The sequence below is a fragment of the Aristolochia californica genome, unplaced genomic scaffold (assembly GCF_029961685.1).
Source record: "Aristolochia californica isolate CCGP_79_NKW_82.1479 unplaced genomic scaffold, dmAriCali1.0.hap1 SCAF_2, whole genome shotgun sequence".
Taxonomy (NCBI): Eukaryota; Viridiplantae; Streptophyta; class Magnoliopsida; order Piperales; family Aristolochiaceae; genus Aristolochia; species Aristolochia californica.
Window position 1 is genome coordinate 12,960,965 of NW_027181881.1, and position 14,906 is coordinate 12,975,870.

The following is a 14,906-nucleotide window of genomic DNA, read 5'->3' on the forward strand; positions in this document are numbered from 1 at the left end:
CGGGTTTACAAAAACCCCGTCCCTATAATCCCAACCCATTCTTGCCCCATCTCTACCCCGTTTCATATCCCCGTATCATCCTTATGGGTCAAGTTTGAAGAAACCTATCCCCGACCTGAAACCTATTGGGTTTTTTTCCACATCTTATGTCCAACCACAAGGTGAAACCTGAAACTCGAACCTGAGGTTTTTGGTTCGTGCTAGGTCAAGTTTCTCATGATATCAGACCCCCCAATAAGAATGGGTTTTTAAAAACTCAACTTGAGTCTGACCCATATCCACCCCTAATTAAGATTGTAAAAAACAAAGTGGAAAAATATTGCACTTGGCACAATCACACATACTCCACCTTTCTATAGAGGGAAGACAACAAGGGTTTGATCCATTTCAAGGTCCTTAATGTTCATACCCGAATGAGAGACCAAGTTAGTTGAACCCGATTCAACCATCTCATTATCCAGTTAGAAAACCGTAATCTTAAATCCTAATCTAGGATTTACATCATGCCAGAATATTAAGACTCGGGATAAATACGTAGATCCATTCCAAACGATCACCTACTGTTGTGGAATTCTGCGGCAATCGATACAAACAAATGATTGGATTTTGTGATCTTTCTCAACTAAATCTTCTTAATTCCTCAATGGGACCTTCGTCTCTCTTCCAGATGGGGAGAATGGAAACTGTGTGTGATTTAGTCTCTTGGGGATCATAACCATAATGTGTCTCCTTATATAGGGCTCCCATAATTCCCTATGGTATCTATACAATTGGCCCATATTCCTTAATGGGCTTAACAAAATTAGATCACTTAATTTTGGCCCATTCTATTAAATAATAAATATGTTGCCCAAATTAAAATAGGAAATATGAGTTTCGTAACAATCTCCCACTTGGGTTACATATCATTCCCGAAACAATTATATCACAAATTCTTTAGGCGCGCATCTATATACTATTAATAATTGAACCATCTTATATATTAATAATGGAACCGGCACGACTTTCATCACAATATAGTCGTGACTATTGGAAGATAGGGCCCAAGCCCACACGACCAAGGAAGGCCCACATATCCAAGTGTATTAGAAGATGGGCCCAAGCCCATAAGACTAAAGATGACCCATGCATCCAATAGATATAGAAGACGGGCTCAAGGCCCACAGATTAAGGAGAAGGACCACATACAATGATGGCAGGATGGTAAATAAAGAGTCATCACATAGAGATGGCATTGATGTAATTAAGTTAAAGTTCCAAGGTTAAAACCCTAAACCCTATGGGTCTCTCTCCCTTTTCTCCATGAGCTAAATTCATGGAGTCCTGAAAATCAACATGGTATTAGAGTATTGATTTTCAAGATTCCAACTATGGTTTTTCAGGTTTCCATCTCGGTTTAGGGCTTAAAAAAAATCCTCTTTTTTATTCCTTAGGGAGGGTTAGTCCACAATGAACTTGAATTGAAGTGAAGAATTGAATTGAAGTGAAATGAATTGATTCAACTTCAACTCATGTTTGGGTGTTAGTGTAGACGAGTTCAAGTAGCTAGAAAACAGATTCCAATGTTAGTGCCCCCAAATGAAAAGTTTGATATAAAGAAGAGAATGAGTAACCTTTTATAATATACTTAAATAGAACATATACCTAAACATATAATTACCCAAAATAAACGTGGTTACTACACTTATAAATGATTTAACGTGTAGTATTATAATATTTTAATATCCTAATTAATGAAAAATTTATATTATGTTACTTAATGATTATAGTTTGTTATAAATTAAAAAAATAATCACGTGTGACAAGAATAAATTATACAAAATTAATTAAAAAATTAAAAAATAACATAAGAGAATATAATAAATAAACCTAATGGTTTAATTAATTATAAAAATTGGATAATTTAACCAATTAATGATAATAGTTTATTTAAAAAAGTTAATGATTACGTGTGACTAGAATAAATTATTTAAAATAAATAAAAAATTTAAAAATAACATAAGTGAATATAATAAAAAATTAAATTATTTTTTAATAACATAAGATATAGTTTAAAATTAAAACTCATTATTTTAATACAAAATAAAAAATACATAATAAATAAGTAAATATATTAATTTATCAATAACATAATATATATTTTAAATATTATTAATTAATAATATATTCACACAAAATAAAAAACTAATGGTTCAATTAATTGGATAATTAAACCAATTAATTATTTTTACGTATTAATAATTAATAAAATATTAACACAAAATGTAAAACCATTTGTTTAATTAATTATAGAAATTGGATAATTAAACCAATTAATGATTAAATTTTATTATAAATTAATATATTAATTACTTGTGACTAGAATAAATTGTAAACACGTGAAAAAAGTATAAAATAACAAAAATGAATATAATTAACATAAATTATTTTCAACCACGAATTCATGCGTTTAACATCATCAACTTACTAGTTTAGTACCTACGAACGACAACATACATGTTCAAATGCAATAAAGTACAACCACTAATAATCACTCCAAATGCTAGTTGCTATGGAACCTCGAAATTGTGCAGCTCTAGTGGATTCTAATGCATGACACCTCCGCATTGTTGTTGATAGGTTGCCTTCGTTCCCAAGATCATCGCTATCATCATTATCGTCATCCGAATTTTCACCTGCTAATCGGACCTCATCACCTCCTCCACCAACATCATCATCCGAATCATCATCTTCCAATTCAAACATATCATTGTAATCCTCTTTACATATATAATTGTGTAATATTCAACAAGCTATTACAATTTTCATCTAGATCTTATAAGAAAATGGAGGAGCGCCTTTCAACATTTGGAATCGAGCTTTTAAAGCACCAAAAGTTCGTTCAATAGTATTCCTCAAAGATGAGTGTCTTCGATTGAATATCTCATTATCTTTTCTAAGAAGGTTGTCTCCAAATTCTTGTAGATGATAACGAGTTCCTCGATATGGAGCCAAAAATCTTGGCATATTTGTATAATCAGCATCGACTAGATAATATTTACCTACAATACAAAATATTTTCCACATAAGATAATTGAAGATAAAATAAAAAAAAAATTACTACATAAAAATATATTATTTACTTTCAAGTATACAAATTCCATTTCAGCTAGTCAATGCGTCCTTCAATACACGGGAATCAGTTGTTGATCCCTCCGTTCCAAAACCTTTGTTGTTCTTCAAGTGGGATGTTTGTTTTTATATGAGTTCCATCAATAGCCCCAATACAATCCTAATTATATCATTTCAATTAATACAAAGTAACTCTAAATATTAATCTAAAATTGTTCATTAGATGCCAAGTGATGTTACCTTAAAATACGGATAAAACACTAGATTGTTTAAAATCTTCACGCGAGTCCGTTCTGAAAGGTCGTTTGATGTAATCAGGCCGAAGTTTGATAATAGCATTCAACACCTTATTGAAATACATACTTACAGTCCAGTTTGATCTATCAAACATCTCTACAGTGACACTATACGCTTGTCCTTGACCAACAATTAGGAAAAAATATGCAAGTTGTTCTTCCACTGAGATGGTCTTTGTGGGTGATAAAATTCTTTTACTATAAAGTATCTCTGCCATTTTTTTAAACACAATTTGATTTATCCTGTAAACTTTTCAAATTTTAATAGGTGATTTCGCTAATGCCTTATACAAATAAATCAGACCACCAATCCCACGAGGACGTAGTACACGTCTATACCTATGGCTAAGATAGTATCTTCCCATCATGTACGTAAGACATGCGAGTACTATCATTCTTACAATCCTATTTTTATCTTCCATGAAAACTTGCAAATACAATCACCACAACCACAATGACGACTACAAAAATAATTCTTGTTTCTTCCTAAATATCATAAACACAAAAACATACCCTTATCTTCAATCATAACGTATTTTCAATCACACCTATATAAAACCATCTCCAATCACACACCCACAATATTCATCCACATAATAAGAACACAATAATCATGAAAACCCAAATCTTAACCATAATAACATTCATAATCTATCAATGATATGTCTTATAAAGTCATAATTAAAAAAACATAATTAAACTTCAAAACAATCGTCCCAAACTAAATAGTGTACTTAAAACTATTAACTACATTTCACCAGCACAGTATTTAAGCCAACTTAGTCGCTCTTCCACTGGTAGCTTCATAAACATGTCCCTCTTCATTGGTGCATCTAACAATAGAGGAGCGTGAAACTTCATCTCTATCGACAGGTCCGGGATTTCTGTGAGAGCTTCATACCAATTCTCTCCGACATGTCCACCGATGACAGTTTCACGCAATACCGCGGTAATTTCTTTCATTGTATCATGGAACATTAAAATGTCATCAGTGGACATGTTCGATCTCTTTCTGCGACAACTTGAAGTTGATGGGTTAGCACTTTGAGAATGATTAGGTGCCAACTTATTTTTTGTAAAGAATGGCGAAGGAGTATCTCTACCTAAATCGACATCCTCGAGCATGTCCAAGCATGAATTTTCTTCCTCATGTTGGACATCATTGCACATGTCTTCGTCATTTTGACTTACTATCCCCATGGCTATTGAGTTTCCCACTACCAAAACCAATTTGTCATAAAGGGGGCAGCCTTGTTGTCTATACTTTTCAACTTCTTTATGCTCCTACAAGAATAAAACATCATTTAGACGGCTTGGAATAGAGTTCTAGTAATGCGGAAAACATACAAATTGTTTTACAGTACATCATAATTTACTGACCTTGATATAGTCTTGCCATACAGAATGACATGCAGTAACTCGATGTGTAGTTGTATCCCAACCAAACCCATTAGTGTTGAGACAGCTCGTTATTGCATGGTAAGTTTTCTTCCATGATCTTGTTCGATTCTTGAGCTGCTCAATAGTTTTTTTATGAGCTGAGTCTTCATTGAACCTATTAACACAATCCAAATACACATCATGCTTCCAAACCCCATTGGGCATCCTGTTCCCCATATTGAATTGCTCAACCAAGAGATCAAGCATTTTGTTGTCATCATCAAAGGTCCAAATGTCATACGATTAAGGAGTTTGTTGTCTTCTTCCAGCCATTTATAATCTAAATCTGAGATGGTCCTCATAGAAAAAAATTATCAGACAACCATTACCTGTCGTAGTCACTAGGGACACACAGAAACACACCCAACAAATAATAAAATACCATGTGGTGGATATTTATAACTCCAAACTCTCCTCACCACATGGCAAGAGCATTCCATAGCACTTCAAACATATTCAACAACATTCTAAAACATTTAAAAATTAATCGAACTAATTTCATTGCAAATGACTAGAACAATGCAAAAACAAACTCAAGTCCAAATTCACCGAACACCCCTGGTAGAGCCCTATATGACTTCGCAGCCACTACGAACCGTCCATCGTCATTGATGGGGGTCGGGTTTCGTTGGCTTCTGGATGCCTATGTAGGTGACTCAGCATTGTTTGAACTGGACCATGTGGTGGATATTTATAAATCCAAAATCTCCACACCACATGGCAAGAGCATTCCATAGCACTTCAAACATATCCTAACCGAGAACCCTACCAAATTAAAATAAGCCCCAAAACCTAAACCCTAATCCTTAAAACCCCTAACCCCAAACCCTAAACGCTAGCCCTTAAAACCCCTAAAAGTCCCAAACCCTAAACCCTAAACCCTAGACCTTAAAACCCCTAAAAGCCCCAAACACTAAACTCTAAGCACTTAAAACACTATCACCCCAAAAACAGAGAACCCATTTAAAAAAAAAAAAAACATAAACCCTAATTCCAGACCTAAAGACTAAACCCTACACCTTAAAACCCTAAAAGTCCCAAACCCCAACTCTAATCCCGAAATTAAACCCTATCAAGACGAAATTGAACCCTAAATCCCATAAACCCTAACCCTAAATCCCACAATTAGGGCACAATCAAGATAAATTACGCACAAAAATTAAAATTAAATCAAATACAACACTAAATTAATTGAAAAAAATTAGAGTTTCGGCTTATCTTCTGAAATTTGGGGGAAACCACCGCCAAATGGGGAAATTGAAGCCCAATCGAAGAAATCGATGCCTAACTGTCAAAAATCGAAGGATATCGAAACCGGAATAGGTTAAATCGAAGGAAATCAGGGGAGGAGGAAAGAGAAGAGCGAGAACGAGAAGGGAGAGGGAGGCCGAGAGAGAAACAGAGAAGAGATGCATAGAAGAGAAGAAGAAGATGGGGCGAAAAAAATTGAAGCAATGACGAGAGAAAACAGAGAAAACGAGAGATGACGAGAAAAAGCAGAGGGAGCAGAGAGAGAAAGCAGATGGGGGAAAAACAATAGTCGTGAGATGAAGGCCGAGGGAGAGACAGCAAATGGGGGTGAAGGGAGCCGAGGGAGAGGGAGAGGAGAACAGCAAATTGGGGGAGGGGGGGATCCGGGGGAGAGGGAGAGGAGGACAGCAAATTGGGGGGGGAGGGAGGGAGGGACCCGAGGGAGAGGGAGAGGAGAACAACAAATTGGGGGGGGGGACCCGAGGGAGAGGGAGAGGAGAACAGCAAATTGGGGGGGTGGGCGAATAAAATGGTGTAATCTCACTTCAATTCAAGTTTTTCTATACTAACGCCATTTTTTTATGAACTAGGTAACGCCGGGGGAATTCATTCCACTTAATTGTTGTTTTTGCATTCGTCTTTTGATTAAATCATGTTTTGGTTTGTCTTTTATAGTTAATACTTCTGTCCTTTTTATTTTACTGCCGCTACTCTGTCTTTGCTCAAATTCTGCCGTTTAGTTTATTTTCGTCGGCCGCGCCCTCAGTCGAAGCCTCCCCGTCACCACCGAAGCATAAGCAGAATGTTAAAGAGAGATTTCCTCTCTATCTCTGGCTTTCTTCTGAAATCTTCTCGATGGCAGTTTATCTTCGTCGAATCTTCCAAGCGCCAAACTGGTTATCTTCAGAAATATTGGGCTGTTAACAGAACATCACTAGAGCGTCTCTACCAAATTAGTTTATTTTTGGAAGTGCTACTGCTGCGTTAAACAAGAGCTCGATTGTTATTTTCGGAAAACTCCTCTGCTATTCCAGAGATGACGGACGCAGTGGCCTTCTCTTCCGTTCGTTGATTTTTTTTCCATTGCTGATGCCGGAGAAGCTAATTCTTCATCCCAAGCGCCAGCTTGGTTGCCGTTTCTGGACGACAAAACAGGAAACCAGTCGGCGTTGGGGAAGAAGACGTTTTGCTGCCACTGCTGTTGGCTATCTTCGGAAAGATATTTCGAAAGATCCTCTCCACTACTGTTGCCAATTAATCTGCTGGATTGCTGTTATTCGAAAAGTTTCTCTGTTTTCCGCCGAGAGTCGGGGAGGAAGACGATACTGTAGCAATATCAAGCTTCCTAAGTTAGGAAACTTGATATAATTGAGTGCCGGGTCAAGCGCCTGCCAAGCAACCCGCACCAGGCCGAGAGCAACACAGCAAGCCAGCCAACCGGCCGACCCGAGGGTACTGTTTCTGCGCCAGCCAGACCAAGTCAACTCAGACCAACTCGGTCCAGGTCAACTCGGGTATGGGACAACCTGACTCGGTCCACTAATTTTTGCCTCGATATATGTGCCCAAATTTTATACATATTTCGGCGCGACTCAGTAAATTTTTCTCTGGCTGGATTATTATTTTTTAAAGAATTGACATATTATTCTTTGGTCAGTATATTACTTGGTACAGATATGGGTATTGGATTATTTCATGGGTCATTTTATAAGGATTATTTTGGTTTGTGTTAAATAGGCTCAAGCCCAATTCAACTGCAGCTATTGTGTCTCTTTTGATGAAACATTATTATTAAAGAAGATGTAGCATCATACCATTATTTATTTGTCCCCGTAAAAAATATCAAAAATATTTGTGGTTGGGAGTCCATGACGGAGGAACTTAATACCCCGTCTAAAATATAAAAATTATTTGTAGTTGGGAGTCCATGACAGAGGAACTTAATACCTCGTCAAAAATATCAAAATTATTTGTGGTTGGGAGTCCATGACGAAAGAACTTATTCTTACATATATGTTATTTTTCCCCATTAATGTCAAATATTACTCTACCACTTGAGAGTCGTTGTCTTGTGGAGGGACACGGTGGTGGAGGTGGACACTTCAGAGCAATACCGATTGACACACTACCTATAGAAGACGGAGTGTGCCTACATCCAACATGAGTTATGACTGAAGTATGGAGCAATGTCTTAGCGGCTAGGAGTGATTTACTCTCACTGATATTATGCTAGTTGGGCGTCATGAACGAGAGCACCAACGTGAGGGGGAGTATTAGAAGATGAAGGCATATTGGAAGATGTGTCATTTTATACAAAAAAAAGATTGTATACATCATTTGCAACAAATTGGGAGTTCATATTGTTCTCTCACCCAGCTTAAGGGGAGTGTTGGAAGATAAGGCCCAAGCCCACACAACCAAGGAAAACCCACATATCCAAGTGTATTAGAAGATGGGCACAAGCCCATAATACCAAGGAAAACTCATGCATCCAAGAGATATAGAAGACGGGTTCAAGGCCCACAAATCAAGGAGAAGGCCCATAGGCCCACATACAATGATGGCAGGATGGTAAATAAAGAGTCATCTCATAGAGATGGTATTGTTGTAATTAAGTTAAAGTTCTAAGGTTAAAACCCTAAACCCTAAACCTTAAGTTCAGGGGTATTATTGTAATACAGTAGTTTCATAAATTTATAAATAGAGCTTCAGGGGGAGGGTTAGAAAAATCATGTCCATAACCTTTCTTCCTCCAGTTTTCTCGCAATGGGGTCTCTCTCCCTTTTTCTCCATGAGCTAAATTCATGGAGTCCTAAAAATCAATAGTGACTAAACCACGATGATCACCATACTAATACACTCAATAACATAGATTAAATATGGATGAGTAGTATGAAAATTACATGCAATGTGATCTCAAACATGTTCATTTCCAACTGGTCCTTTTTTAGTCTTTAATAAGATCTTTCCAAAGTCCTTAATGTAATGCGAGCATTGCACATATAAAAACACAAGCAAGTTCAGAAATAGAATCATAAGCAATCAATTTTATTACATAAAAAATCTCATAACTCAATGTCTAAAACAAACATATAGTACATAAATGACTCTTACTAAAACAAGGTATCCTTAGAAATAACCCATATGAGCAATGCGCACATGAAAGACCATAGGCGTTAAGCCCTTGGTAAATGGGTCTACTAGCATAGAGTCCGTCCCTATGTGTTCTATAAAAATTTGTTTGTCCTGAACTCTCTCCTTAACAAATAGAAACTTAATGTCAATAAAATTTGACTTCATCGAGCTCCTGTTGTTGTTAGAATAAAGTACCGCCGAGTTATTGTCACAGTAAATCTTTCATGGCATGTTAATGCCATCTACCACTCGCAACCCAAAGATAAAGTTTCGCAACCATATCCCGTGGTTGGACGCCTCAAAATAAGCAATGAACTTCACAACCATGATTGAAAAAGTTATGAGAGCCTACTTAGCAAACTTCTATGAGATAGCTCCTTCCCCCAACATAAAGATGTAGCCTGATGTAGAGCAGTTGCTATCTTGGCATCCAGCAAAATCAGAGTCAGAGAACCCAATGATCTCTAAACTGTCTGATCTCCGATAAGTGAACATGTAATCTTTTGTTCTCCTAAAATAATGCATCACACATTTGGCTGCCTTCCAATGTTGCATACCAGGATCACTCAAATATCTGCCCAGAATTCCTACTATAAATGTTATGTGTACAAACTTGAGCGTACATTGTACTCCCTACTACTTGTGCACATGGAATTTTTTGCATCTCTTTTCTTTCAAGATCATTAATAGGACACTATTTGAGACTAAAGTTGTCTCCTTTAGCGATGAGTGTGTCTCCTGGTTTACTATCATTTATGCTGAATTTGTTCAAAACCTTATTGATATAGCTCTTTTGTGACAACCTAAGGATACCTTGAGATCGATCTCTAAGTATCTCGAATTTCTTTGTTAGAAATTTCTTGGTTTCATACAGTAAGCCTATATCACTACTAACGAGCAGAATATCATCGACATATAATATCAAGAAGATGTATGTACTCTCACTGAACTTATGATATACACAGTCATCAACAACATTCGCCTCAAAACCGTACGAGGTGATGACTTGATGAAACTTGTACCATTGACGGGAAGCTTGTTTGAGACCATAGATGGATTTCTTCAATTTACAACCAGAAAACTTTGTACCTACCATTGACGGGAAGCTTGTTTGAGACCATAGATGGATTTCTTCAATTTACAGACCATAGACTTTGGATCATCAGATACAAAGTTTTCTGGTTGTACTATATAAATCATTTCGTCAATGTCTCCATTGAGAAACGCAGTTTTGACATTCATCTTATGTAGCTCTAGATCTAAATGAGTCACTAGTGTCATTATTATTCTAAAAGAGTATTTTGAAGATACCGAAGAGAAAGTCTCTTTATACTCTATGCCTTCCTTTTGAGTAATGCCTTTAGCGACTAGACGGGCCTTATATCTCTCGACATTGCCCTTTGAATTCCTCTTGATTTTAAATATCCATTTACAATCAATGGGTTTCGCACCGTTAGGCAACTCGATGAGATCCCAAACGTCATTGTCAGTCATAGACTTTATCTCATCATTCATGCAATCAATCCACTTTTAAGAGTTAGAACTGTGCAAGGCTTGACAAAAGTTAATCGGGTCATCTTCTATCAATATGACATCATCCTCATGTTCTTAGAGAAATATGATATAATCATTTGGAATCGTATTTCTCATCTCCCTAGTGGATCTCCTTAACGGCACTTCTTGAGGTTGTTGAGTTTGTTCTAAAGGTGGTGCTAGAGGAACAATCTCATTGTTGGCTTGATCTACAACAATGTCAGGAATAGGAGCCTGAACATTGTCCTCTAGTGGTTGAATTGTGTCTTGAGCAGCAATAGGTATGGAGACTTAATCATTGTCAATAACAGATTATTCTTCAAAGACAACATTCCTTATGTTTTCTTCCCTTCCAAACTCAATATCCACAAGGAAATTCACATTTCCCGTTTCAAATAAGGATCTTGATGTGGGATTGTAAAACTTATAGCCACGAGAGCGTTCAATGTAACCAATGAAATAACAGTTAATTGTCCTTGAGTCCAATTTTCTTTCATGTGGCCTGTAAGGCCGTGCCTCAGCTGGACAATCCCAAATGTACAAGTGCCTAATGCTACGCTTCTTGCCTGTCCAAAGCTCATAGGCGATTTTGGCAACTATTTTACTCGGTACCTTGTTAAGGATGTACACTGCGGTCTTTAAAGTTTCTCCCCAAAGTGAGTCTAGCAAGGAAGAATGATTGATCATACTCCTTACCATATCCTTAAGAGTTCGGTTTTGTCGATCTATAACACCATTCATGTTGGGTTTGCCCAGCATGGTGTATTGCGAAACAATTCCACACTCTTTCAGGAAAATCGCGAAGGGTCCTGGACGTTGTTCTCCTGATCCATCATACCTTTCGTAGTATTCACCACCATGGTTGGATTTGACAGCATTTATTATCTTTCCAAGTTGAAGTTCAACTTCAGCTTTGAAAGACTTGAAGACGTCCAGGGATTGTGATTTCTCATGTATTAAATATAGTTAACCGAATCTAGAGTAATCGTCTATGAACGTAATGAAGTATTGTTGTCCATTCCATGAAGTTGTAGGGAATGGACCACAGATATTTGTATGTGTAAGTTCTAAGACATCTTTAACTCTTTCGGCACCTAATTTTCTAACGTTTGTTTATTTCCCCTTGATGCACTCAGCACAAAGTTGGAAGTTTGTAGTATCTAGGGATTCAAGAATATCATCTGATCCAAACCTATGAATTCTCTGTTTAGACATGTGTTGTAGGAAGAACGAAAAATAGGAACGAATAAGACAAAATTTACGGTGGTTCGGCTGAGCCTACGTCCACCAGAGCGACAGGGATAAATCTGTCACTAATGATAATAAGGATTACATAATCCTTATATAATATTAAACCCTAGAGTTATTTGTGTCGAAAAGACACAAATAGCCCTGTACATTAATACCCCCCCCCCCCCCCCCCCCCTCCCAACCTTATGGACCTTGGCGAATAATCACCCTTAAAAAAAGAAAGTATTACTTAGGACTCCACCTTGAACAATAGGTTAGGGTCATCTCTCATCTAGCAACTGGAGACATTTATCAAGTCCAAGCAATGATTGAACTTATCTGTAGTAACAGGCTTTGTTAACATGTCTGTTGCATTCTCAGAAGTGTGAAATTTTTCAAGCAGTAGTTCACTTGATGAAACCAAATCCTTGATCTTGTGAAACCTTACATCTATGTGTTTGGTCCTCGCATGATACACCCTAGTGTCACAATGTAACTGAACTCCACCTTGCTGAACACCCAGTTCCTTGACTAACCCTGTAAGCCACAAAGCCTCCGTGGCCGCTTCAGCTACAACTATATACTCTGACTCAGTAGTAGATAGTGTAACTATAGACTGTACCATGGACTTCCAACAAATAGGTCCTCCCACAAGAGTAAATACATAACCTGTGGTAGACCTCCTATCATCCAAATCCCCTGCATAGTCTGCGTCCACATATCCCACAACTAAAGGAACACTCTGTTTTATGTTGAACATGATGCCATAGTTTGTAGTACCCCTCAAGTATCTAAAAATCCACTTGACTGCATCCCAATGTTGTCGACCCGAATTTGAAAGAAACTTGCTAACCATGCTGACAGCTTGTGCCAAATCTGGTCTCGTACAAACCATAACATACATCAGACACCCCACTGCACTGGCATATGGGACCTTCGACATGTCATGAACTTCATCATCTGCCTTTGGGTATTGAGCAGTAAACAATCTAAAATAATATGCCAAAGGTATACTTACTGGTTTTGCATTACCCATGTTGAACCTGTCCAACACCTTCTCAACATAGCCATAATCTCCGGGAAGCTTTGTCCATGTGAATCTCCATCCCAAGAATCTTCTTGGCCACACCCAGATCTTTCATGTCAAATTCTTTGTTCAGCAAAGTCTTCAACTTGTGGAACTCACTCATACTCTTTGCAGCAATCAACATATCATCCACATAAAGTAGCAGAAAAATAAAAGAATCATCATCAAGGCTTTTTACATAAACACAACAATCATACTCACATCTTTTGTAGCCAATTCGGATCATGTAAGAATCAAATCGTTGTACCACTGCCTCAGAGACTGCTTCAGCCCATAAAGTGATTTCTTCAAATTACAGACCAAATGTTCTTGTCCAGGATAACTAAACCCTTCTGGTTGTACCATGTAAATTTGTTCCTCCAAGTCACCATGAAGGAAAATTGTCTTTACATCCATCTGCTCCAACTACATGTCCGAATGTTCTACTAATGCCAACACTGCCTTGATGGAGGTGTATCTGACCACAGGGGAGAAGACCTCATCATAGTCATCCCGTTTCCTCTATGAGTAACCCTTTGCTACCAAACGAGCCTTGAATTTTTTCCCCTCTTTTTCTGATACTGCTTCTTTCTTCTTATAGACCCACTTGCACCCTATCTCTCTCTTCCCCTTGGGAAGCTCTACCAACTCCCATGTCTGTTTTTTTATGTAGAGACTCCATCTCCTCCACCATAGCACCCATCCATCTACTTTTTTCCTGGCTTTGTATTGTCTCTTGAAAAGTAGTAGGATCCCCGCTACTAGTAATAAGCGCATAAGAAACCAAATCTTCAAAACCATACCCGGTAGGTGGCTTGATAGTGCATTTGGGTCTGTCCGTGACTATACGGTGATGTTGCTGATCACCTGAGCTAGAACTTTTTGCATGCTGAGTATCATTTTCTCTACCATGGTTCCCTAGCTCCACCTGCACCACATGCTCATTGGTGCTGCAATTTTTTGGCACTTGTTTCTCTTCTTCCTGAGTACGTTGTAACATCGATTTTTCATCAAAAACCACATCTCTACTGATCACCGTCTTGTTTGCCTTTAGATCCCAAAGCTTGAAGCCTTTCACCCCTTTCTGATAGCCCAGAAAGATACATTGTCTAGAATTCGCATCAAGCTTTGACCTCTCCTCACTAGAAACATGTACATAGGCTGGACAGCCAAACACTCTCAAGCCAGAGTAGTCTACCTCACTGCCTGTCCACACCTCCTCTGATACTTTACCATCTAGTGTTGCTCTAGGTGATCTGTTAATTAAGAAACATGCCATAGTCACTGCTTCTACCTAGAAGTTCTTTGCAAACCCTGCATTCAACCTGAGACATCGAGCTTTTTCCACTATAGTTTTGTTCATCCTTTCCACCACACCGTTCTATTGTGGTGTCTTGCGTACTGTAAAGTGTCTCTTAATTCCATGTTGCTCACATAACTCTTTGAACTTTGAGTCTGTGGACTCAGTACCATTGTCTGATAGGAGGCATTTAATCTTCTTCCCTGTCTAGTTCTCTACTTCAGCTTTCCACAACTTAAACTTGGAAAATGTTTCTGACTTGTGCTACAAGAAGTACACCCAAACTTTTCATGAGTAGTCATCAATAAAAAGTCAAGAAATATATGTGTCCTCCTTGGGATGCTACTCTTACTGACCCCCAAACATCTGAGTAAACATAGTCAAGAATCCCCTTAATCTTGTGTGTGGCTGCCTTGAACTGCACCTTATTCTATTTCCCAAGGACACAAAACTTACAGAAATCAAGCTTGCATGTTTTGATACCCTTCAATAGATTTATCTTATAAAGCTCCATCATCCCACGCACTCCCATATGACCTAACCG

The 14,906-nt window shown here is 37.8% G+C and overlaps 1 protein-coding gene across 1 annotated transcript; it reads right to left on the reverse strand.

Moving 5' to 3' along the window:
- Nucleotides 1-12,288: 12,288 nt before the first annotated feature.
- LOC137954896 (secreted RxLR effector protein 161-like) lies at nucleotides 12,289-13,032 on the reverse strand. The gene has a single exon (XM_068801789.1). It carries the CDS (start codon nucleotides 13,030-13,032, stop codon nucleotides 12,289-12,291), a length of 744 nt encoding a protein of 247 aa, XP_068657890.1.
- Nucleotides 13,033-14,906: the final 1,874 nt, after the last annotated feature.

Excerpts from the sequence above, each read along its gene's own strand:
- LOC137954896 (XM_068801789.1), bottom strand. The coding sequence starts at position 13,032 with ATGGGTAATGCAAAACCAGTAAGTATACCTTTGGCATATTATTTTAGA.